The sequence below is a fragment of the Cololabis saira genome, chromosome 2 (assembly GCF_033807715.1).
Source record: "Cololabis saira isolate AMF1-May2022 chromosome 2, fColSai1.1, whole genome shotgun sequence".
NCBI lineage: Eukaryota > Metazoa > Chordata > Actinopteri > Beloniformes > Belonidae > Cololabis > Cololabis saira.
The window spans coordinates 40,718,090-40,744,135 of record NC_084588.1 but is presented as its reverse complement, the minus strand read 5'-3'; the positions used below and the strand labels follow the sequence as shown (position 1 = coordinate 40,744,135).

Sequence of the window (26,046 nt, the reverse complement as noted above, 5' to 3'; positions counted from 1 at the left end):
AAAACTTGGCAGTGAAGTTTTGATTCGATCTCTTTTTAGTGGGTCCTGACAGTTGGACGGCAGTCATCCCTGCTCCTACCGATGCAGGTGGAAAGGTCTTTTCTTGTTTGCACTATCACACGGAAGTACAAATCTCTCTTTGCAGCTAACGGTTTCATTGTTTTAGATATTGTACAGGTTTTAGATCCACAAGGAAATCTTGTGTTTTCACCATTATTTTGCAAAATAACAGAAAAGTCGTGTGCAACAGATCAAAAAACACACAGCGTAATAGCAGAAGACGGGGGAGCCGAGCACCCTCATCTCGCTTCATCTCAATTAAAGTATCTGTAGAGTTGCATGGGGGCCTGCAGGTCATGTTTCGTTACGTGGACTCTTGGCGTGGTTGTTATTCCGTCACCTTGGGGTAGAAGGGTTGTTTAAAAATATAAATCCTTTCTGGAGGGGCCGCACAGCGTGATACGGGGCAGGAGGCTAGTGTGCCCCCTGCTGGGAAAGTTGCACTTGCGCAGCTTTGTTGTGTCATTGATTGGCCTCTCCACGCTCGCAGCTGACAGCAGTCCGAGGGAGGCTCTCCTGGCCTGCCAGCTCCGCTCAATCAGGGCGGCTCGCTCTCTCCTCTCTGCTGTACGAGCACCAACCAAGCCTTCGCTCCCGCTTACCGTTCAGCATCCCACTAAAAACTTCCCCCTGACCTTTCCTGACCCGGGATTGCCCCCACCTCGTCCAGTTCCGCGATCTTATTTGGTCATTTGTTTTTTATTATGTACTTTCTTTTTTTCTTTGTAAATTTCCCTATTAAAATCAAACAAACAAGCAAAAAGCCCAACCTTCTCCATCCTTTCTGAACACTGATTTCGGTGGATGTTGGCCACATCTTTGATTTCTTTCTCTTTGTTTTGTGTCCTCTGCTTCCTTATGAATCCCCTGCAAACACACACTTGTGCCTTTCTCCTCTTCCTTTCATAACCCCTCCAGGCTTTTCCCTGAGCTCTTGTTTGTCTTATGGGGGGCGGGGGGAAGCAGCGTCCCACCTCCCATCCCAGAAACCAGAGCAGAGGCACAGCTGGAGTCCTTCAGAAATCCTCTGCAATACATGATGACAGTCCACTTGTACCTTAAAGGTCCAAACACACACTTGTGCACATGAAGTGATGCCTTTGGAGTTGGTCCATGCGAGTGCACGAGGCATGATGGTGAGATAAAAGAGGAATGTAGAGGAACTCGGCTAAATCGGTGTTGATGCTTATCAGGCTCATAATGAGTTTGGACTTCACCGGACCGAAGTCAAATTGTGTATAAATGCCAAACATGATCAGTGCAAACGTCGTTTTTAGACACGTATGGACACATTTGTTTGTATCTATTACACAAAAAAAGTAAGTGGACACAGAAGGAACATGAAACCGAGAAACATGATATTTATTAATAATTGACTAATGAAAATTCTCTTTTGAATAGTGTTTAAACAGAATGATTAAAAACAACAATAACCCTCAAGTTAATATTTTGTTGCACAACCTTATGAGTCAATCACCTTGAGACTTTTGTAACTCTCTCTGCACCTGTAGGCTGGTATTTGGGTCCAGTTCTCATGGACAAACTACGACCTTCAATAGGACTTGTTTTTGGTCATTCCTGCTGGAGGACACATGACCTGCGACTGAGGCCACGTTTTCGGAAATGAATCTTTATGACTCTTTATTTCGGCTTGTACACACTTTTTTACAAAACAAGATGAAAAGGTAAAAAAAACAAACATTTCTTTTGCCGAAAAGGTGTAGGCTGAAGCCGTAGCTTATAGTGCCTACCCTTTTTTTCTTATGATCAGCTTAAATATGAGACATTAGCATTACTCCGTGGAAACAAACAATACATAAAGAAGACAAAAATAAGTAAGACAAAATATAAAATTGATGTTTCAAAATGTTTTTCATAGTATACTTTATAATTATAGTGTTTTATATTTATTTACAGTATTGTCTTTAAACATTTCCTTAAACTTGAAGATAGAACTACACATTTTTAGGTCGTTATCACAACTATTCCAAATTTCTCTAGCCTTATTTGATGTACATCTCTTTTTAATATTAGTTCTTGCTGTAGTCATCTCAAACATGAGTTTCCCCCTCAGATCATAGCGGGTTTCTTTTATTTGGAACAGGTCCAATCACCAGAAATTGTGCAGCACATCTCACTGCAGAATGTCTTGACGGTGTTCAAGATTTCATTGTAGCTGCGCAGATTCAAAACACGCCGTCCCAGATGCAGCTAAGCAGCCATAAAAGATAACGCTGTACATTAGGTGTTTCTTTCACTCAGCATTTCATTTTTCACCCATTTTTCTTTGAAAGTTGTTGCATGCACCTCCAGGGAGTGTCCATGGGGCTACAGCCCCATGGACACTAAACTTCTCAATGAATGATGACATGATTGTCTAGAATCTTCTTTCCGACCTCCTCAGACAACCGTCCCCTTGTTTTCTCCGATCCATGTTCAGTGAGGCGAACACCACGATACCAAACAGCAGAATTACGACTTATAACCCTTTAAATAACCAGACTGACTGACTGAACATCTGTGACGTTAATTACAGGACACACTTGATTTTGCCCTTGTTGGTGAATTGTTCTGCACAATTAAACTTGCCTAGTTTAACATTGTCATCATGGTCAAATGATTTGTAATCTTTTCTAGGGGTACCATCTACTTAGTCCGGGCCCATTGCATTACTTTGTTTTTTTAAAAATGATTCTTTTCAACTAGAGTTCAAAAGCAGTGTCTGACTTTCATTAGTTAATGTTCTGCACATTATTATTTATTATTACTGTTGTCGGTTCAAGTTATGTCGGTGACCATTGCAGGGTTTTTCTTTCTTTGTCAATTCATTCATTCCTGTGTGTACATAGTTGAAATTACCTCAGCTCGTCTGTAGGGACTTTGTCCAAACTACCATTTTTGAGTCTTGTCTGAAGCTTAAAATATCTATTTATTTTGACGTAGCTCCATTGGCCCCTGTGCTAACCTTACCTGCCATTTTGCTGACAACACGTATTTCGCTCTAACTCAAAACTGCTTCCATTTATGCTTTTTTCTTGGTCCCTAACCAAAGTTTACATTCCTTGCCATCTAATAATAGACCTAGGGTTGTTTTAACGCAAGTCTTTCTTCAACTGGAGGGAATCACATAGCTGCATATACACACAGGCCGTCCAGTACCTTTTTCATTTCCACTGCCAGCTACTCTTCAGGCCAGTGGACAAGTTGCTATGGAAACTAGTCGGCTCCGCACTAAATACATGTGAAAGCTCAATGCAGATCGAGGTGAGATCGTATTATGTTCGCGTTCAAAAGGATAAGCAGGAGGTCGTCACGGCGTACAAGTGAACTATCTGTTTCCAGCAGCCGTCTCGTCCGCTAACGTTACACGTACCAAGAGATGCTTGACATGTGAACAAAAAGATCTCCGAGGTTGTAAATGATGGACTTCACCGAAGGAGGAAAATGCCGCAGCCAGCAAAGTGTCAGCCCGACGTAACAAAGGTCCTATGACAGCGACCCGAACTGACACGAGGAAATGCTGCTTGTATCTGTGATCCTCGGATGTTCAAGTCTGAAACTAAGGGATGAGCCGAGACCGACATTAACAGAATTTTGTCTCAAGTCAGGCAGAAAGTACAAACCCATGTGTGAAAAAGTTTAAGTTCAATTCCCCGCCTAATTGGAAACATTACCCTTTTTCCTCCATGTTATTCCTGTTATCTCTATTTCCCTGCTAGAAGGAGACACACACACACACAAAAATAAAGCTGTGCGGATCATTAGTCTGTTCTTTTTCTAGGTGAATTTTAATGATTAGCATCAGTGCCAGCTGAAAAGTGTTTTTGTTCACTGACGTGCGCTCTCTCTCTCTCTCTCTCCCTCTCTGCAGATCCTTAAACTTTTTCTGAAATATTAATGTCGCCAAGAGTGTTTTTAAGTAGCAGAAGCATATTAGTGGTTTTCTGTAACCTCATGACACTGCCACATGTGTTCCCAGTGTAATTTTAAGGCTAACAGGGCTCCCTTTACACATTTCAAAGCTTGAATGGAGATGAGGAGTGTATGTATTGTTCGGCTGATTTAAATAATTGGTGTGGTTTACTTAAAAGGGTGCCAGAGAGGAAATTATGTAAATGGAATAATTAAAAAGGTAGTTGAAAACAGATAGTAACCCTTCCACAGTCTGTCTTCCTCTCTTTTGTTATGACTTCAGATGAGTTTTGCTCCGAGGAAGCTAAATGATCCTTATATGAGAAGAGACGATCGGTGTCGTTCACACACTCGACGTGGTTTAGCTTTTAAAGAGTTTTGCACGATGGGACCAGAAGTAACTTGTGTGTATGATGACTCTTCTCTTTGAAGGGGGGGGTCTGTGCAGTAAATGTGGACTTGTGTTTGAGAGGAGGTGCTGGATGGTGGTTTTGGTATTTTGTTTCAAGATTCTCTATTGTCATTGTCCATATTTCAGAACAATGAAATTACAGGTGCTGGTCCTTATATGAAGTGCAAGCTAAGTACTTTTCTGTGGATGCTTCACCATAAAAGCAGGTGAAGTTATGTGACAATCATTTGTGATAGTTTATCCTTCAGTTAATCAACACTGAGCTTAAACAAAAGTATAACTTTCTCACAAGACGTTTTGATGATAGAATTGAGGCTCAGCTTTTTGTTTATTATTTTTTGTGATGATTTATGGGAAAAAAAGCCAAAATTCTGCTGATGACGGACATTCTCAACACGTGTGTAATTCACAGCTAAGAAGTTCGGAGTGACGGAGGTTCCCATGGAGGCCGTGACGTTCATCTCGCACGCTACACAGTCACGACTTCGAACCGTGGTAGAAAAGGTTTCTGTCATTGCTCAGCACCGACTGGACTCCTGTAAGGTGAGAGGAGCGCTCGTTCATCCCCACCCCACCATTCCTGTCCTCCATGTGCCTCACCATAATGTTGCTGAGAGATCAACGCTGTTTATGGCAGCTCCTACACTACTAGTGCATGGAATTAGGGTTGGGAAGATACGAGAGGGCTGTAATAGTACGGAAACGCAAGCCATTGGTTGTCCGAGCTATGCTGCCTTCAATAGAGCGCACGTTGTTTTGTACCTGATCATCACTGGTTCATCCATGACCATCCACAGTCTAACATGGGTTTAGAAAATTAATGAATGAATCAACTAAGCAACCAATCAATGATTATTAGTTCAGATATGAGATTTTAAATCTTAGGTGTTTAATGAGACATATAGCTACTGTCGTTAAGAATAAATAAATAAATAAAACACACTTAGATGCAGAGAAGGGGTTGAGGACGGAGGGGTAATCGATGCACGAGCAGCTCAGTTTTTATCATTTACATTTGGGGTGTGAGATTTGTTTTTTAGACATGATGGAATATACAATATTTTGGCTAAATGAATCAATTAAAGTGAAAGTATTCTGTCAAAGGTAATTTTTGAGTGAATGTGGATATAATATGAGCACCTTTCAACTTTATTTCAAGTAAAATACAACCCTGTCCCTTTGTTTTCGGTGGTCAGGGTATAAAAATATCTCATTCACTGATTAGTTCAGTTTAATTTTGCAGAGAACTGTGATTGAACATAATTGGCTGAATCTGGCCCATTAAACTGACTGATATGCACAGATTAGTAAAGATTTGGACAAAAAGGGAGCTATTTTACTGTAACCCTGTGTTTTTTTTTACCAAAGCATGTTGCAGAGTTTTCATTAAAACTTGAGGAAAAACGTGTCAGCGTTTGAAAAAAGGCCGTAATATGTCTCATTTAATGTTCCACATTCCTTTATTCAGACACACACCAGACGAAAACAGTGGTATGTGCAACTTATTTCCCAATCATGCACGACTGGCTCGTACCAGTGAGGTATACTGCAGCAGGTCAGCACTCCTACATCAGCATGCTACATGCTGCCTGACAACGTAAGGCTGGTGGTCGGGACTCTTACTGGCATCCATGGGGACGGTTCCCCTCAATGGGCTCAAAGTCATCAGTCCCCCTGATTTGATTTGCTCCCCTGGCTTCTTTAACCATGTTTCCTGTCAATCTTCATTTATAATAATCAAATAAGAGGCAATAATACCAGAGAACTCACTGAAAAACATCTCATTATTACAGCAGGCAGAGAAGTGGCTTCTTGGTCGTTCGAACGTCACGAAGAAAGACTCAATCTGCCATTGAATTAACAAGAATGAGAAACTTTCTTGTTGTACTTGTCTTGTTACATGAAATGTGCCGTTTGTATCTGAGCAGCTGTTTAACACACAGAGACAGATCTCAGCATCGGATGAACTCCAGCAAATTCGGAGTTTAAATTCTAATAGGATTATTAGCGTGGAAAGAATTAAAGGGCCCCTGCAACTCTTTACACACAGATAACCGTACAAACGTGTACATGGGCGCGCTTGTATGCAATGAACGTTAACAAATAAATACATAAAACGAATAAGTCCCAAACACAAAAAAGTAAGTGCACCATCAATATCAAGGCAAAAAAAAGTTAAGATGAGAAGTTTTAATGCCCTTAAGTTGTTTAAAAAAGCATGAGTTTGAAAACACACACACCTGCATGCTTTTCTGTATTGGTGACTCCACCTCTTGTAGGCCAAGGATGCAACTACACCACCACTTTTAATTGGTCTACATTAAAGAACAATGGAGCTCCACGACAAGGCTTAATCTTTGCATCCTTTTGAGAACGGGAGGGGGGGGGAAACTTTGAAAATGTGTTTTTCTTGATGCCAGTGTGGGAGGATGAGGAGGAGGGGAGAGGAGCATCGCTGCAGCTGTCCCCATCTTGTTTTCTGCGTCGTCTTTCCGTTCGTTCGACTCCTTTTTTTTGTGGTTTTCCAAATGAGGTGTGTTCCAGAGGCATGAAGCTCTGTGAAGCCACTATGTTGACATCAGCGGAAAAAATAGAGAGAAAGTGTGAGAGAGATAGAGATAGAGAGAGAAAAGACCGAAAGACAAAGCGGACTTAAAGAGCAGCCGGGCTTCAGCGGGAGCGGCAGCAGGAGCCACGGCAAGACTGCATGCTCAGCGCCGCCACAAAGAGGAGGGAGGCTGGATGAGAGAGGCAGAAAAGCGGGGTTGGGGGGTGTTGGTGAAGAGCCTCTTCTGATGTGCCTTTGTGCTCTGCGCCACTCAGCTTCTCTCATCCACCCGTGCACACACACACTCACACACTCGAGTGATATAGAGATCAAATTCAAGACGGGAACACGGCTGCATCAGAGACTCACGGTCCCACACGCAAACACAAGAAATAAGCAATTATACTATTAACTTTTGATGACACACGAAAGTTGTTTTTACACTTATTCCCAGATGGGAGGTGATCTGATGCAGAGAAGAGTGACGTCTGCTCGCACGAGAAGTTTGTGTGTAAAAAGTATGTTGAAGTGTGAGAAGTTTTAAACTGGGATTCTGTGTTTCACTAAATGCATGTGAGAGATAATTTGCTGCTTTACATTGAAATAACAAGCAGAAGAATACGATTGCTCGTAGGTACAGGCACCCCGCTTCACAGCAAGTTGTTAATCTGTGCACAGATATTACTCTCATGGTAACAAAGCTGGTAAACGGCCCTAAAAACTGCATTTTTCCCACATTTTTGCAGGAAGATGATGTCCGAAACTTGAAGAGTTTATTTAAAGTGAAAATTGAAGTAAGGATGCTCTGCAAATGTTTCTCTAGGAGTACTGTATTAAAAAATAATATGGTAATATTATGGGTAATATGATTATTTATGTTTATTCAGTACAGTTTTTGCATAATATCTCTAAACTAAACAAGATATCACACTAAACCAATGTAATAAAAAAAGTGTAAAGTCCTTTCCTGGTTTATGTTTATGAGGAGCTTTTATGGAAACCTAAATACAAATAACAATTTTATAACTTGTGACAGAAAGTCAACTTCAAACTAATATGATTAATCAGTAAGGACGGTGTCAGAAAACCTCATTATAGCACGGCTGTAACGTATTCCTCTTAACCTAATGAACTCCTTCTCATGTTGTAGGGAGAATGAAAGTAATTGATAATTATAGCGACATTATTAATTGTCGAGGGCATGACACACAAGTCTCTCTTCAGATGCTTAATTCTCTTATGTTCTCATTATTTTGTCATGGATAAAATATTCTGCAACCACTCTGGTAATTTTTTTTTTCCTTTTATTTCTCCTTGTGTTAGATAAATGAATCAAGGCTTGCTGGTAAAAGTGGAGAATGTATTTGCCAACACCTCAGAAGCAGCCAGAGAACACACTGGAAGCTTTGCTTGGTACATGGCAGTCATTTTCTCTCTGTCCGCCTGTCAGGATGACGAGTGCTACGAGCAGTGTGGCGACGTTCGCTCGCAGCTTCGCTTCTTCGAGCAGCTGGAGAGAATCGAGAAGCAGAGAAAGGACGAGCAGGAGAGGGAGATCCTTCTGAAAGCCGCTAAAGTAAGTCCCTGCTGCTTCACCATCCTCTTGTGTACGAGTGCGCGAGAAAACAGGTGTGTGTCGGTGTGCGCTTGTTGCTCTTGGGCAGGCTCCGACTGATGAATTGGAGCGTTGCACCAGTAGACGACCTCTCAGGCTTCTGGCCCTAAACAATGACGGTGGAATCCATACACTAAGCAAACCTGCGTGCACCGTGCAGCTGAGGCTCGCCCATCCTTCAAAACATCCTCTCATCACATGACTGGACAGGTGAAGTTAATAAACACAGCATCAGTTATAGAAAAAAACCAACAAAAATCAAAACAGTCAGATTGAACCACTATTATTAATCACAGACTGATGCCTTACATACGTATTACATATGTTTTTTACGTAGTTATTATATTTTTTTCTATTTTTTATTTCTAATTTGTTATTTTATTGCTCAGTGGCGCTGTTTTTACCAGGTTAAATTGGTAAAACCTGGTAAAAACACCAATGTACATTGCTTGGCGAAATGAAGTGATTTCTGATAGTTAAAATGAGGAAATGGTCAAGAAAAAGCTGGTAAGCCACGTAATTTCACAAATTTCACATACTACATGAAGAATAGGAAACTAAAAAGAATTTAGAGACTGCAAATGTAATGCAGAAAAAGCAAAACATAAAACATGTACACTTTAGGTGTGAGGCTATTTAAAATTCTGTGAAAAAAGCCTGCACACTGACCTGGAGCCATTTTTTGTTTTAAATCAAGATGTTTCGCTCCGAGTTGGAGTTTTTTTTTTTTTTCTGTTGTATTGTGTTGAATTGTATTTGACCTGTGGCTTGGAGTCAGTGTGAAGGCGTTACTCTAAAAAAATCTGGGAGAAAAAAAAGGTCATCACTGAATCAACAGATGCATCATTTGCAAGTTTTGCTAAACTTTGGGGGAAAGTGGCTGCAGCTTTATGAGATGAATTACTCACCGAGTTTTCTCTCGGGTCTCTATACGTAAAAATAAATGTATCGTCTTCTTCTCTTTTTTTTCCAAAGTTCTTTAAATGCAGAAAGATCACTATTGACATAAAAGAAGAGCGAGCGAGAGAGGGGAAGTTTTGCAAATGAAAATGCCCTGCAGTGCAACATTAGCAGAAAGCTAGGTTAATTTAATTAATTTTGATGGAACCAATGTCCCACAGTAAAGATCCTCATTGCAGCACACCTCACTGTCTTAATTGCATTATCACGCTCCAGTCCAGTCCATGCAGGATATTAGCAGCCTCCTATTTGATGAACACTGGCCACCAAAGCTCATGACCTTTTTTGTGTTTTTCTGTCAAGAGAAGCTAGATAGCTTCGGTAGGTCAGTTAAGAGGAATAACAAAGGTACCGCCTCAGCAACACCACTTTGAATTGTGTCCTTTGATTTCCTTTGTTGGAACCCAGTTCTACGTGGGTGAACACTGTAATCTTGTTTTTTTATAGAAAGCTTTCTTTATTAACTGTATTAGTAAAGAAGTTTTTCAAGTCCAACCAGTTGTTGTTGAAGGAGCTTCACTCCAGGCTGTTTGGATGGCATGAACCTCATTGATGAGAGTGAGACTTCACCCCAGAGCCACGGCTTTGGCTTTTTGGCTCTTTTCATATCATTATTTTTATTTCGTTTCATTGTTTTAAACAAGGTCCATATCCAAATGTGTTGAATTGCATCATACAAATATCCTTCTTATCAGAATCAGAATCAGAATCATCTTTATTGGCCAGGTTCGAACATTGTCCAACAAGGAATTTGACTCCGGTAGTTTCGCTCTCTATGGTCTTAAAGGTAAACAATAAACAAATGAACAATCAACAAATAGACAATAGACAAATGTGGAATTTCTAAATTATAAACATTTTAAGGTGCAGCAGTTTGAGGTAGTGAGAATAAGTATGACCTATTTACAATTTCTACAGACAAGAATTATGCAAAAATACAAGATAAAAAATTAAAAAAATCCACCTACACGTTACCTACCTAAGAAATTAGTAAAACCATATTGATTTAAAGTATTACCTTCATGTTTCCAATAATAATGTGACAATCATTTAAAAAATAAAATTGTAGAAAGAAGAAAAAAAAAAAGGTGGGAAGTCTTGATTCCCCTGATGTGAGAAATGAATCATGTGTTTAATCTTTTTGTTTAATCGTGTAATCTTTCAGTTAGCTTCACATATGCATAGTTAATTAACCCAAAGGGTCAGAGATGGACAACAAACACTTTTCAGGTGTCCAGCAATGAGACATTTAGCATGTAGTAGTAGTAGTAGTAGCAGCAGCTTATCAATATTCCTTGTTTTTATGAGTTAGATGATGGAAGAAGCATTTTGGTTTTGTCTCCACAGACTTCTTGGACGTGTTTACTTGTCCAGACACGGTGAAATAAGGTTCCAGGTGTCTTTTTACGCTCACCAGCCACTTTATAAGATACACCTGGTATGCCCTATGAGGTTGCTGGCGAGTATGTATTCTCATTAGCCACTGAATTAGTCTTCATCTCTATGAAGGTTTTGGCAGTTTGCTGGTCTGGAGCGTTCATGAGCATGTTAACACAATGACAAGGTGGACAGACATCAGCAGCAGGTTCACCACAAGGACAGAGCTTTCAGTGCTCAGAAACTGCACCGGAGCCACATCTCTGCAGCTCCGGGCCTCAGGTAACATGTTAAATGTTAAAGTTCATAAGAATACAATACCATTAGAAATGAAAAAGGATGGCTTGCCTGGAAGGGTTGCCAGGAAAAAGCCTCTTTTCTCTAAACAGAACATGGTAAGGTTTGCAAAACTGGATCTGAAAACATAGTAAGACTTTTTATGCCACTTGTCCAAGAGCTTAACTTTGGCTGAATTGGGTCACGTGATGGCAGATTGATCACCAGTAAATCCACTACAGTCAAGATGTTGAAAAGACCCGGTCCAAGTCCAGACCTCAGCCCAGCTGAAATGCTGGGGTTGTGCATAAAAACCATCCTGGAAACCTCAACAAACAGAAGCATCGCTGCAGAGAAGAATAGACAACAATGTGAGGGACGAATAACATCAAAACAATTACCTCAAGTTATTCCTGCTCAAGGTGGTTCTACCAGCTCTTGAATCATACGTTAAACTTAAACTAGAACTGGTAAAGATTTGATTTTTTTAAATCCCAATAAGTAGCTGCTGTTTTATGAGTACCCATCCCATATAATATAACTAAACTCTTCAGAATAGTGCAAGTAGATATCCTGTTTTAGTGATGTTGCCAGAGAATGGTTGTCTATAAGAATAACAAAATTAAGAATACATGCAAGTGCACCCAAAATATCAATAACATGAACATTACATCGTATTATTGTATATCATTAAAACAATTTTGTATATAAAAACAAAACAAAAACATATTATTACCAGTTGATTACAATTTACACAACTTTGATTTGCCACATTTACGTTATGTTCTGTGTATTCTTTTATAGTAACCTTAAATGGTATTTCTAAAATATTCTTACTGAATAATTTGCACAGAAGTGATCATTCCCAGTGATAACAACACTGTTTATTGTCCGTGCTCAATTATCGTTAATGCTCCTGTTGTGCAACTCATAGGTAGCTTGGCTGTCCAGTTATCAAGGCTAATGATAATTCTATTAAAGAATTATTAATAATTAATAAAGTTGACTATTTATCAAATTGTATTATCAAAAATGATAATTCTCGTAGGGGCACCACCGCCGGGGCCTTACTTCCGGTGGGATTCGATAACGAACAGCAGAAAATCAGTCTCATTATGATTTGAATTATCCTGCAGAACAGCAAATCTTACAGAATAACAGTGAAGGCGTGATATCCGAACACTAGGCTCTGCTTAAACAAATCAATTTGTGACCAAATCTTGCATGAAATAACACAACCACTCATAAAGAAATCAATCAGAATTTATTTACATACGGGTGTCAAAAGATGATAAACGCAACACCCAAATAAACCTGATGGCAGAAATGGCTTAAGTATCCATAAAACAATTAATTAACTAGAAAAACAACAATCAATAAAATGAAACATAAACGTTAAATGCATGGAATGAAAAAAAAGAAGAAATCAAGCAATAATAACGAAGATACAGAACATCTACAGTTCAACAGGGCTCCTGTGGTCTTTTAAAGATGGACGCGCCCTCTGGGCCACGTGCAATTAGAACGGATGGTGATCCCGGTGTTAAACCGTGATCAACTGCAGAAAACAGCGCTTTAAAACATGAATGACTAGCAGAAAGTAGTGACTAAAAATTAATGAAAACAGTCCTTATAATGATGGTGGTGTAATCTCAGCTCTGAACACAGATTTAGCTCTGTAACACTCCCAGTTAAACTCATACACCCAGGTCTCAAAACCTCACGCCTCCTCGGGTCTCCGGGTGCCGATCAGGGGTTCCTGCCGGGTCTTTGGTCGGAGTCCGATCCCAGAGAGTCCTCCCGCCTCTCCCGCTCCTCCTCCTGACTCTGGAATCACGAGAGGACGGGGGTACAGCTGAAGCAGCCGGCGCTCCAGCTCCGGTCCGGAGGCTATCACGTCGTCTCAGGGGCGCGCGGGGCCAGTCTACTTCTTCTGAGTGCTGGTGCCCGTCGGCCTGAGCGCGTGGCCCCGGGACGGGCAGCGGGATGCGTCTCGGTTCTGCGCGGGGCAGGCTGTCCACAGGTCCTTTCAGGTGAAGTTTAAGAGCAGAGAGAGAGAAGTTAGGAAAGAGGAACGGGTCTCACCCTGGGCCGGGGCCGAGCTTCGGAGCGGCTTCCCCCCCCTTTCCAGCTCCCAGGGACCGGGGACACGTGAAGCAGGACTCTGGATGAAAAGTTGAGACCGAGAGCTGATGGGGGCGGCTCCGTGCACCGCGGCTTCAACGGGCTGCAGGTCCAACGGAGCGGCTTGATGGGGCCTTACACCTCCCCCCAGCCGGGGGGAGAAAGGGAGATGGGATCTTGGCCCAGAGCCAAACGATCCAGCTCGGATGAGAGGGTGATCGGAAGAGAACGAGGAGGAGCAGCGGCAGGGGTTTTGATCCTACGCGCGCTGCGGTGACGTCATCGGTGCCTCATTGCGATTGGATGTGCGCGCTTTCAGGCGCCGCCCCATCCCGCAAGGCATGCTGGGATTGTGGTTCATGGCACGGTCGCCATTTTATGAGGCACATTAAAGCCAGTTCCAGGCTGGGGGGGTTGCTGGTAGGTTTTGTGTCTGTCCAAAGAGGCCTGGTTTTAGGGCTCCGCTGCTTCCCGACCCCTGCTTAGGTGTCATAAAACCCCAAGGAAGTCTGTTTTCCCTGGCAGAAACCCTGCTGGGTCCTTGTTTTGATCTCCGGCCATGCCGTGGGGGTCGTAAACGGACTATCTCGACCCAGGCCGAGATAACCAGGAGTTAGCAGCAGGGGGTCGCAGGACTTCAGGCAGAAGGGGCAAAGTCTGGTTTTACAGGTCCTCATAATCACAAAAATATACATTTATAAAAGTCCACATGATCACTGGGTGACGCACAACATCCCCCCTTAGAATCGACCGCCGGAATGCAGGGTCTGGTTGTCGAATCTAACAACGGTGCAACAGTCCATGTGGTCACGAAACTCTGGTTGGGGGCGTGAGCTCGCCTGGTTTCCTCCACTAGGCGAGCCATGCACAAAAATATGAAAAGAAAAACATATTCAAAGCAATAACATCATTCATTTACCTAACACAGTGATGTCACTCTTAAAGTGCGGTAAACGAAAGATAAAAGGAGAGGTTAGTTAGGTTTCAGTGTGTACACTGTACCTATAATCAAAAGCCAACAATTTAACCACTCTTTGATTAATTGCTAGGCGACAAAAACACACAAATTAACTTATGTCGGCTATGGAAGCCTGGAAATTGTGTGTAGGCGTGAATTTTTTTTTTTAACGCCCCAAAGTATCCTACCCCCCTTTCAGGTGTGGGGCGGACTTCCACTTCTGGGTCAGAAAAATTGTGAGGGGGCCGCTGCATACAAGGTAATGCAGCTGTTCAGTGTTCTTTTGCTAAAAAGGGTCAAACGTGGGACCCCCTCGCTCTGAGGTACGGCGTCTGCGCCTTGGTTGTTAATCGTGATCTGTTCTCCTCTGGTTTACTTTAAGAAAACGCTGAGCTGCTTCTTCAGCGTCAGTAACGGTGAAAACTGGGAAGGGCCGCAGCTCCTTTCGGGTAATTAATTTTTGGCTTACTCACGGTGGCGTGACCAGGGGGCTCAGGGGATGAGATGACCGGGCTCACCACTTTTGGGTCCAGCCTAAGAACAGACTTGCCTGTCGGTCGATCTCTATCAGCCTGCATGTCCACCTCTGCTGGTTCTCCGTCCACTGCGATGAGCTCTCTGCCATTAATAACCACACCTCAGCTCACGGTCCAGGCCCCAGCGCTTCGCTTGGGATTCTGGCAAGAGATTACACTTATTAACGAAGTCAGCTCACGTTATCACCCAGATTAGAAGAAATTAAACCGATAACAAACCCTGAGAGACTGGGGTATTGGTTATAACCTTAGAAGCAAGAACCAACTGAAAGGAATTAATAAAGTGAATAAAAAGGGAGGAATCTTTAAATAACTTTAAATTAAAGATTCAACTTAAAACACAGTAGAGATTAATCTGAGAAGATTAATAACTCACATGGGGTAATCAGCAACAGTTCAATTAATAGAATTAAAGAAATTAAGTCAACCATTACCTTCAGTTAAGTATGGTTGCAAAAGGGGATTAATCAGAGATTAATAAAATAGTGATCCATCAATAAAAGTTCAGGTTAATAAAATCAGGAACTTACAGCGCGCCAACCATTAGTTTCCATGGAACCTGGTTGCAAAAGGAAATTACTCAAACAGATTCACAAAAATTGAGTGGTAGAAAAAGTTCAGGTTAATAAAATTAACAGAACTTAAAGCAAACCCAACCATTACCTTCAGTGAAGCAGTAGCATTAGCTTCAGTGAAGTAAGGTTGCAGAGGAAATCAATCACAAGATTAATAATCGTGTGATGAAAAATAAAAGTTCAAATTAATTAAATTAAAGAACTTAACAAAGCAACCAACCCTTAGTGAGGCGAGGTTGCCATTAACAGGTTTTAAAATACCCGTAGGAATCCGATAATGAGAGGGGAATAAAAATAGAAATATTTTCTTTCCCGATCAAAATTAATGTTCTGTTATTTCATACAAACTGGTCACAAATATCGTTTCGAGAGAGCCTCACACGGGGCACCATTTATGTTGTGCAACTCATAGGTAGCTTGGCTGTCCAGTTATCAAGGCTAATGATAATTCTATTAAAGAATTATTAATAATTAATAAAGTTGACTATTTATCAAATTGTATTATCAAAAATGATAATTCTCGTAGGGGCACCACCGCCGGGGCCTTACTTCCGGTGGGATTCGATAACGAACAGCAGAAAATCAGTCTCATTATGATTTGAATTATCCTGCAGAACAGCAAATCTTACAGAATAACAGTGAAGGCGTGATATCCGAACACTAGGCTCTGCTTAAACAAATCAATTTGTGACCAAATCTTGCATGAAATAACACAACCACTCATAAAGAAATCAATCAGAATTTATTTACATACGGGTGTCAAAAGATGATAAACGCAACACCCAAATAAACCTGATGGCAGAAATGGCTTAAGTATCCATAAAACAATTAATTAACTAGAAAAACAACAATCAATAAAATGAAACATAAACGTTAAATGCATGGAATGAAAAAAAAGAAGAAATCAAGCAATAATAACGAAGATACAGAACATCTACAGTTCAACAGGGCTCCTGTGGTCTTTTAAAGATGGACGCGCCCTCTGGGCCACGTGCAACTAGAACGGATGGTGATCCCGGTGTTAAACCGTGATCAACTGCAGAAAACAGCGCTTTAAAACATGAATGACTAGCAGAAAGTAGTGACTAAAAATTAATGAAAACAGTCCTTATAATGATGGGGGTGTAATCTCAGCTCTGAACACAGATTTAGCTCTGTAACACTCCCAGTTAAACTCATACACCCAGGTCTCAAAACCTCACGCCTCCTCGGGTCTCCGGGTGCCGATCAGGGGTTCCTGCCGGGTCTTTGGTCGGAGTCCGATCCCAGAGAGTCCTCCCGCCTCTCCCGCTCCTCCTCCTGACTCTGGAATCACGAGAGGACGGGGGTACAGCTGAAGCAGCCGGCGCTCCAGCTCCGGTCCGGAGGCTATCACGTCGTCTCAGGGGCGCGCGGGGCCAGTCTACTTCTTCTGAGTGCTGGTGCCCGTCGGCCTGAGCGCGTGGCCCCGGGACGGGCAGCGGGATGCGTCTCGGTTCTGCGCGGGGCAGGCTGTCCACAGGTCCTTTCAGGTGAAGTTTAAGAGCAGAGAGAGAGAAGTTAGGAAAGAGGAACGGGTCTCACCCTGGGCCGGGGCCGAGCTTCGGAGCGGCTTCCCCCCCCTTTCCAGCTCCCAGGGACCGGGGACACGTGAAGCAGGACTCTGGATGAAAAGTTGAGACCGAGAGCTGATGGGGGCGGCTCCATGCACCGCGGCTTCAACGGGCTGCAGGTCCAACGGAGCGGCTTGATGGGGCCTTACACCTCCCCCCAGCCGGGGGGAGAAAGGGAGATGGGATCTTGGCCCAGAGCCAAACGATCCAGCTCGGATGAGAGGGTGATCGGAAGAGAACGAGGAGGAGCAGCGGCAGGGGTTTTGATCCTACGCGCGCTGCGGTGACGTCATCGGTGCCTCATTGCGATTGGATGTGCGCGCTTTCAGGCGCCGCCCCATCCCGCAAGGCATGCTGGGATTGTGGTTCATGGCACGGTCGCCATTTTATGAGGCACATTAAAGCCAGTTCCAGGCTGGGGGGGTTGCTGGTAGGTTTTGTGTCTGTCCAAAGAGGCCTGGTTTTAGGGCTCCGCTGCTTCCCGACCCCTGCTTAGGTGTCATAAAACCCCAAGGAAGTCTGTTTTCCCTGGCAGAAACCCTGCTGGGTCCTTGTTTTGATCTCCGGCCATGCCGTGGGGGTCGTAAACGGACTATCTCGACCCAGGCCGAGATAACCAGGAGTTAGCAGCAGGGGGTCGCAGGACTTCAGGCAGAAGGGGCAAAGTCTGGTTTTACAGGTCCTCATAATCACAAAAATATACATTTATAAAAGTCCACATGATCACTGGGTGACGCACAACATCCCCCCTTAGAATCGACCGCCGGAATGCAGGGTCTGGTTGTCGAATCTAACAACGGTGCAACAGTCCATGTGGTCACGAAACTCTGGTTGGGGGCGTGAGCTCGCCTGGTTTCCTCCACTAGGCGAGCCATGCACAAAAATATGAAAAGAAAAACATATTCAAAGCAATAACATCATTCATTTACCTAACACAGTGATGTCACTCTTAAAGTGCGGTAAACGAAAGATAAAAGGAGAGGTTAGTTAGGTTTCAGTGTGTACACTGTACCTAAAATCAAAAGCCAACAATTTAACCACTCTTTGATTAATTGCTAGGCGACAAAAACACACAAATTAACTTATGTCGGCTATGGAAGCCTGGAAATTGTGTGTAGGCGTGAATTTTTTTTTTTAACGCCCCAAAGTATCCTACCCCCCTTTCAGGTGTGGGGCGGACTTCCACTTCTGGGTCAGAAAAATTGTGAGGGGGCCGCTGCATACAAGGTAATGCAGCTGTTCAGTGTTCTTTTGCTAAAAAGGGTCAAACGTGGGACCCCCTCGCTCTGAGGTACGGCGTCTGCGCCTTGGTTGTTAATCGTGATCTGTTCTCCTCTGGTTTACTTTAAGAAAACGCTGAGCTGCTTCTTCAGCGTCAGTAACAGTGAAAACTGGGAAGGGCCGCAGCTCCTTTCGGGTAATTAATTTTTGGCTTACTCACGGTGGCGTGACCAGGGGGCTCAGGGGATGAGATGACCGGGCTCACCACTTTTGGGTCCAGCCTAAGAACAGACTTGCCTGTCGGTCGATCTCTATCAGCCTGCATGTCCACCTCTGCTGGTTCTCCGTCCACTGCGATGAGCTCTCTGCCATTAATAACCACACCTCAGCTCACGGTCCAGGCCCCAGCGCTTCGCTTGGGATTCTGGCAAGAGATTACACTTATTAACGAAGTCAGCTCACGTTATCACCCAGATTAGAAGAAATTAAACCGATAACAAACCCTGAGAGACTGGGGTATTGGTTATAACCTTAGAAGCAAGAACCAACTGAAAGGAATTAATAAAGTGAATAAAAAGGGAGGAATCTTTAAATAACTTTAAATTAAAGATTCAACTTAAAACACAGTAGAGATTAATCTGAGAAGATTAATAACTCACATGGGGTAATCAGCAACAGTTCAATTAATAGAATTAAAGAAATTAAGTCAACCATTACCTTCAGTTAAGTATGGTTGCAAAAGGGGATTAATCAGAGATTAATAAAATAGTGATCCATCAATAAAAGTTCAGGTTAATAAAATCAGGAACTTACAGCGCGCCAACCATTAGTTTCCATGGAACCTGGTTGCAAAAGGAAATTACTCAAACAGATTCACAAAAATTGAGTGGTAGAAAAAGTTCAGGTTAATAAAATTAACAGAACTTAAAGCAAACCCAACCATTACCTTCAGTGAAGCAGTAGCATTAGCTTCAGTGAAGTAAGGTTGCAGAGGAAATCAATCACAAGATTAATAATCGTGTGATGAAAAATAAAAGTTCAAATTAATTAAATTAAAGAACTTAACAAAGCAACCAACCCTTAGTGAGGCGAGGTTGCCATTAACAGGTTTTAAAATACCCGTAGGAATCCGATAATGAGAGGGGAATAAAAATAGAAATATTTTCTTTCCCGATCAAAATTAATGTTCTGTTATTTCATACAAACTGGTCACAAATATCGTTTCGAGAGAGCCTCACACGGGGCACCATTTATGTTGTGCAACTCATAGGTAGCTTGGCTGTCCAGTTATCAAGGCTAATGATAATTCTATTAAAGAATTATTAATAATTAATAAAGTTGACTATTTATCAAATTGTATTATCAAAAATGATAATTCTCGTAGGGGCACCACCGCCGGGGCCTTACTTCCGGTGGGATTCGATAACGAACAGCAGAAAATCAGTCTCATTATGATTTGAATTATCCTGCAGAACAGCAAATCTTACAGAATAACAGTGAAGGCGTGATATCCGAACACTAGGCTCTGCTTAAACAAATCAATTTGTGACCAAATCTTGCATGAAATAACACAACCACTCATAAAGAAATCAATCAGAATTTATTTACATACGGGTGTCAAAAGATGATAAACGCAACACCCAAATAAACCTGATGGCAGAAATGGCTTAAGTATCCATAAAACAATTAATTAACTAGAAAAACAACAATCAATAAAATGAAACATAAACGTTAAATGCATGGAATGAAAAAAAAGAAGAAATCAAGCAATAATAACGAAGATACAGAACATCTACAGTTCAACAGGGCTCCTGTGGTCTTTTAAAGATGGACGCGCCCTCTGGGCCACGTGCAATTAGAACGGATGGTGATCCCGGTGTTAAACCGTGATCAACTGCAGAAAACAGCGCTTTAAAACATGAATGACTAGCAGAAAGTAGTGACTAAAAATTAATGAAAACAGTCCTTATAATGATGGTGGTGTAATCTCAGCTCTGAACACAGATTTAGCTCTGTAACACTCCCAGTTAAACTCATACACCCAGGTCTCAAAACCTCACGCCTCCTCGGGTCTCCGGGTGCCGATCAGGGGTTCCTGCCGGGTCTTTGGTCGGAGTCCGATCCCAGAGAGTCCTCCCGCCTCTCCCGCTCCTCCTCCTGACTCTGGAATCACGAGAGGACGGGGGTACAGCTGAAGCAGCCGGCGCTCCAGCTCCGGTCCGGAGGCTATCACGTCGTCTCAGGGGCGCGCGGGGCCAGTCTACTTCTTCTGAGTGCTGGTGCCCGTCGGCCTGAGCGCGTGGCCCCGGGACGGGCAGCGGGATGCGTCTCGGTTCTGCGCGGGGCAGGCTGTCCACAGGTCCTTTCAGGTGAAGTTTAAGAGCAGAGAGAGAGAAGTTAGGAAAGAGGAACGGGTCTCACCCTGGGCCGGGGCCGAGCTTCGGAGCGGCTTCCCCCCCCTTTCCAGCTCCCAGGGACCGGGGACACGTGAAGCAGGACTCTGGATGAAAAGTTGAGACCGAGAGCTGATGGGGGCGGCTCCGTGCACCGCGGCTTCAACGGGCTGCAGGTCCAACGGAGCGGCTTGATGGGGCCTTACACCTCCCCCCAGCCGGGGGGAGAAAGGGAGATGGGATCTTGGCCCAGAGCCAAACGATCCAGCTCGGATGAGAGGGTGATCGGAAGAGAACGAGGAGGAGCAGCGGCAGGGGTTTTGATCCTACGCGCGCTGCGGTGACGTCATCGGTGCCTCATTGCGATTGGATGTGCGCGCTTTCAGGCGCCGCCCCATCCCGCAAGGCATGCTGGGATTGTGGTTCATGGCACGGTCGCCATTTTATGAGGCACATTAAAGCCAGTTCCAGGCTGGGGGGGTTGCTGGTAGGTTTTGTGTCTGTCCAAAGAGGCCTGGTTTTAGGGCTCCGCTGCTTCCCGACCCCTGCTTAGGTGTCATAAAACCCCAAGGAAGTCTGTTTTCCCTGGCAGAAACCCTGCTGGGTCCTTGTTTTGATCTCCGGCCATGCCGTGGGGGTCGTAAACGGACTATCTCGACCCAGGCCGAGATAACCAGGAGTTAGCAGCAGGGGGTCGCAGGACTTCAGGCAGAAGGGGCAAAGTCTGGTTTTACAGGTCCTCATAATCACAAAAATATACATTTATAAAAGTCCACATGATCACTGGGTGACGCACAACATCCCCCCTTAGAATCGACCGCCGGAATGCAGGGTCTGGTTGTCGAATCTAACAACGGTGCAACAGTCCATGTGGTCACGAAACTCTGGTTGGGGGCGTGAGCTCGCCTGGTTTCCTCCACTAGGCGAGCCATGCACAAAAATATGAAAAGAAAAACATATTCAAAGCAATAACATCATTCATTTACCTAACACAGTGATGTCACTCTTAAAGTGCGGTAAACGAAAGATAAAAGGAGAGGTTAGTTAGGTTTCAGTGTGTACACTGTACCTAAAATCAAAAGCCAACAATTTAACCACTCTTTGATTAATTGCTAGGCGACAAAAACACACAAATTAACTTATGTCGGCTATGGAAGCCTGGAAATTGTGTGTAGGCGTGAATTTTTTTTTTTAACGCCCCAAAGTATCCTACCCCCCTTTCAGGTGTGGGGCGGACTTCCACTTCTGGGTCAGAAAAATTGTGAGGGGGCCGCTGCATACAAGGTAATGCAGCTGTTCAGTGTTCTTTTGCTAAAAAGGGTCAAACGTGGGACCCCCTCGCTCTGAGGTACGGCGTCTGCGCCTTGGTTGTTAATCGTGATCTGTTCTCCTCTGGTTTACTTTAAGAAAACGCTGAGCTGCTTCTTCAGCGTCAGTAACAGTGAAAACTGGGAAGGGCCGCAGCTCCTTTCGGGTAATTAATTTTTGGCTTACTCACGGTGGCGTGACCAGGGGGCTCAGGGGATGAGATGACCGGGCTCACCACTTTTGGGTCCAGCCTAAGAACAGACTTGCCTGTCGGTCGATCTCTATCAGCCTGCATGTCCACCTCTGCTGGTTCTCCGTCCACTGCGATGAGCTCTCTGCCATTAATAACCACACCTCAGCTCACGGTCCAGGCCCCAGCGCTTCGCTTGGGATTCTGGCAAGAGATTACACTTATTAACGAAGTCAGCTCACGTTATCACCCAGATTAGAAGAAATTAAACCGATAACAAACCCTGAGAGACTGGGGTATTGGTTATAACCTTAGAAGCAAGAACCAACTGAAAGGAATTAATAAAGTGAATAAAAAGGGAGGAATCTTTAAATAACTTTAAATTAAAGATTCAACTTAAAACACAGTAGAGATTAATCTGAGAAGATTAATAACTCACATGGGGTAATCAGCAACAGTTCAATTAATAGAATTAAAGAAATTAAGTCAACCATTACCTTCAGTTAAGTATGGTTGCAAAAGGGGATTAATCAGAGATTAATAAAATAGTGATCCATCAATAAAAGTTCAGGTTAATAAAATCAGGAACTTACAGCGCGCCAACCATTAGTTTCCATGGAACCTGGTTGCAAAAGGAAATTACTCAAACAGATTCACAAAAATTGAGTGGTAGAAAAAGTTCAGGTTAATAAAATTAACAGAACTTAAAGCAAACCCAACCATTACCTTCAGTGAAGCAGTAGCATTAGCTTCAGTGAAGTAAGGTTGCAGAGGAAATCAATCACAAGATTAATAATCGTGTGATGAAAAATAAAAGTTCAAATTAATTAAATTAAAGAACTTAACAAAGCAACCAACCCTTAGTGAGGCGAGGTTGCCATTAACAGGTTTTAAAATACCCGTAGGAATCCGATAATGAGAGGGGAATAAAAATAGAAATATTTTCTTTCCCGATCAAAATTAATGTTCTGTTATTTCATACAAACTGGTCACAAATATCGTTTCGAGAGAGCCTCACACGGGGCACCATTTATGTTGTGCAACTCATAGGTAGCTTGGCTGTCCAGTTATCAAGGCTAATGATAATTCTATTAAAGAATTATTAATAATTAATAAAGTTGACTATTTATCAAATTGTATTATCAAAAATGATAATTCTCGTAGGGGCACCACCGCCGGGGCCTTACTTCCGGTGGGATTCGATAACGAACAGCAGAAAATCAGTCTCATTATGATTTGAATTATCCTGCAGAACAGCAAATCTTACAGAATAACAGTGAAGGCGTGATATCCGAACACTAGGCTCTGCTTAAACAAATCAATTTGTGACCAAATCTTGCATGAAATAACACAACCACTCATAAAGAAATCAATCAGAATTTATTTACATACGGGTGTCAAAAGATGATAAACGCAACACCCAAATAAACCTGATGGCAGAAATGGCTTAAGTATCCATAAAACAATTAATTAACTAGAAAAACAACAATCAATAAAATGAAACATAAACGTTAAATGCATGGAATGAAAAAAAAGAAGAAATCAAGCAATAATAACGAAGATACAGAACATCTACAGTTCAACAGGGCTCCTGTGGTCTTTTAAAGATGGACGCGCCCTCTGGGCCACGTGCAATTAGAACGGATGGTGATCCCGGTGTTAAACCGTGATCAACTGCAGAAAACAGCGCTTTAAAACATGAATGACTAGCAGAAAGTAGTGACTAAAAATTAATGAAAACAGTCCTTATAATGATGGTGGTGTAATCTCAGCTCTGAACACAGATTTAGCTCTGTAACACTCCCAGTTAAACTCATACACCCAGGTCTCAAAACCTCACGCCTCCTCGGGTCTCCGGGTGCCGATCAGGGGTTCCTGCCGGGTCTTTGGTCGGAGTCCGATCCCAGAGAGTCCTCCCGCCTCTCCCGCTCCTCCTCCTGACTCTGGAATCACGAGAGGACGGGGGTACAGCTGAAGCAGCCGGCGCTCCAGCTCCGGTCCGGAGGCTATCACGTCGTCTCAGGGGCGCGCGGGGCCAGTCTACTTCTTCTGAGTGCTGGTGCCCGTCGGCCTGAGCGCGTGGCCCCGGGACGGGCAGCGGGATGCGTCTCGGTTCTGCGCGGGGCAGGCTGTCCACAGGTCCTTTCAGGTGAAGTTTAAGAGCAGAGAGAGAGAAGTTAGGAAAGAGGAACGGGTCTCACCCTGGGCCGGGGCCGAGCTTCGGAGCGGCTTCCCCCCCCTTTCCAGCTCCCAGGGACCGGGGACACGTGAAGCAGGACTCTGGATGAAAAGTTGAGACCGAGAGCTGATGGGGGCGGCTCCGTGCACCGCGGCTTCAACGGGCTGCAGGTCCAACGGAGCGGCTTGATGGGGCCTTACACCTCCCCCCAGCCGGGGGGAGAAAGGGAGATGGGATCTTGGCCCAGAGCCAAACGATCCAGCTCGGATGAGAGGGTGATCGGAAGAGAACGAGGAGGAGCAGCGGCAGGGGTTTTGATCCTACGCGCGCTGCGGTGACGTCATCGGTGCCTCATTGCGATTGGATGTGCGCGCTTTCAGGCGCCGCCCCATCCCGCAAGGCATGCTGGGATTGTGGTTCATGGCACGGTCGCCATTTTATGAGGCACATTAAAGCCAGTTCCAGGCTGGGGGGGTTGCTGGTAGGTTTTGTGTCTGTCCAAAGAGGCCTGGTTTTAGGGCTCCGCTGCTTCCCGACCCCTGCTTAGGTGTCATAAAACCCCAAGGAAGTCTGTTTTCCCTGGCAGAAACCCTGCTGGGTCCTTGTTTTGATCTCCGGCCATGCCGTGGGGGTCGTAAACGGACTATCTCGACCCAGGCCGAGATAACCAGGAGTTAGCAGCAGGGGGTCGCAGGACTTCAGGCAGAAGGGGCAAAGTCTGGTTTTACAGGTCCTCATAATCACAAAAATATACATTTATAAAAGTCCACATGATCACTGGGTGACGCACAACATCCCCCCTTAGAATCGACCGCCGGAATGCAGGGTCTGGTTGTCGAATCTAACAACGGTGCAACAGTCCATGTGGTCACGAAACTCTGGTTGGGGGCGTGAGCTCGCCTGGTTTCCTCCACTAGGCGAGCCATGCACAAAAATATGAAAAGAAAAACATATTCAAAGCAATAACATCATTCATTTACCTAACACAGTGATGTCACTCTTAAAGTGCGGTAAACGAAAGATAAAAGGAGAGGTTAGTTAGGTTTCAGTGTGTACACTGTACCTAAAATCAAAAGCCAACAATTTAACCACTCTTTGATTAATTGCTAGGCGACAAAAACACACAAATTAACTTATGTCGGCTATGGAAGCCTGGAAATTGTGTGTAGGCGTGAATTTTTTTTTTTAACGCCCCAAAGTATCCTACCCCCCTTTCAGGTGTGGGGCGGACTTCCACTTCTGGGTCAGAAAAATTGTGAGGGGGCCGCTGCATACAAGGTAATGCAGCTGTTCAGTGTTCTTTTGCTAAAAAGGGTCAAACGTGGGACCCCCTCGCTCTGAGGTACGGCGTCTGCGCCTTGGTTGTTAATCGTGATCTGTTCTCCTCTGGTTTACTTTAAGAAAACGCTGAGCTGCTTCTTCAGCGTCAGTAACAGTGAAAACTGGGAAGGGCCGCAGCTCCTTTCGGGTAATTAATTTTTGGCTTACTCACGGTGGCGTGACCAGGGGGCTCAGGGGATGAGATGACCGGGCTCACCACTTTTGGGTCCAGCCTAAGAACAGACTTGCCTGTCGGTCGATCTCTATCAGCCTGCATGTCCACCTCTGCTGGTTCTCCGTCCACTGCGATGAGCTCTCTGCCATTAATAACCACACCTCAGCTCACGGTCCAGGCCCCAGCGCTTCGCTTGGGATTCTGGCAAGAGATTACACTTATTAACGAAGTCAGCTCACGTTATCACCCAGATTAGAAGAAATTAAACCGATAACAAACCCTGAGAGACTGGGGTATTGGTTATAACCTTAGAAG

General features: G+C 43.8%; 1 protein-coding gene across 2 annotated transcripts in view; it reads left to right on the top strand.

Annotated features, from left to right (window-relative positions):
* LOC133463827 (transcription initiation factor TFIID subunit 4-like) overlaps window positions 1-26,046 on the top strand; it is a 124,841-nt gene that overhangs the window by 47,903 nt on the left and 50,892 nt on the right. For both annotated transcript variants that reach the window (XM_061745576.1, XM_061745569.1), the window contains 2 exons: window positions 4,797-4,927; window positions 8,383-8,508. In XM_061745576.1, coding sequence (XP_061601560.1) covers window positions 4,797-4,927; window positions 8,383-8,508 — 257 coding nt within the window. The remainder of the gene's footprint in view (window positions 1-4,796; window positions 4,928-8,382; window positions 8,509-26,046) is intronic.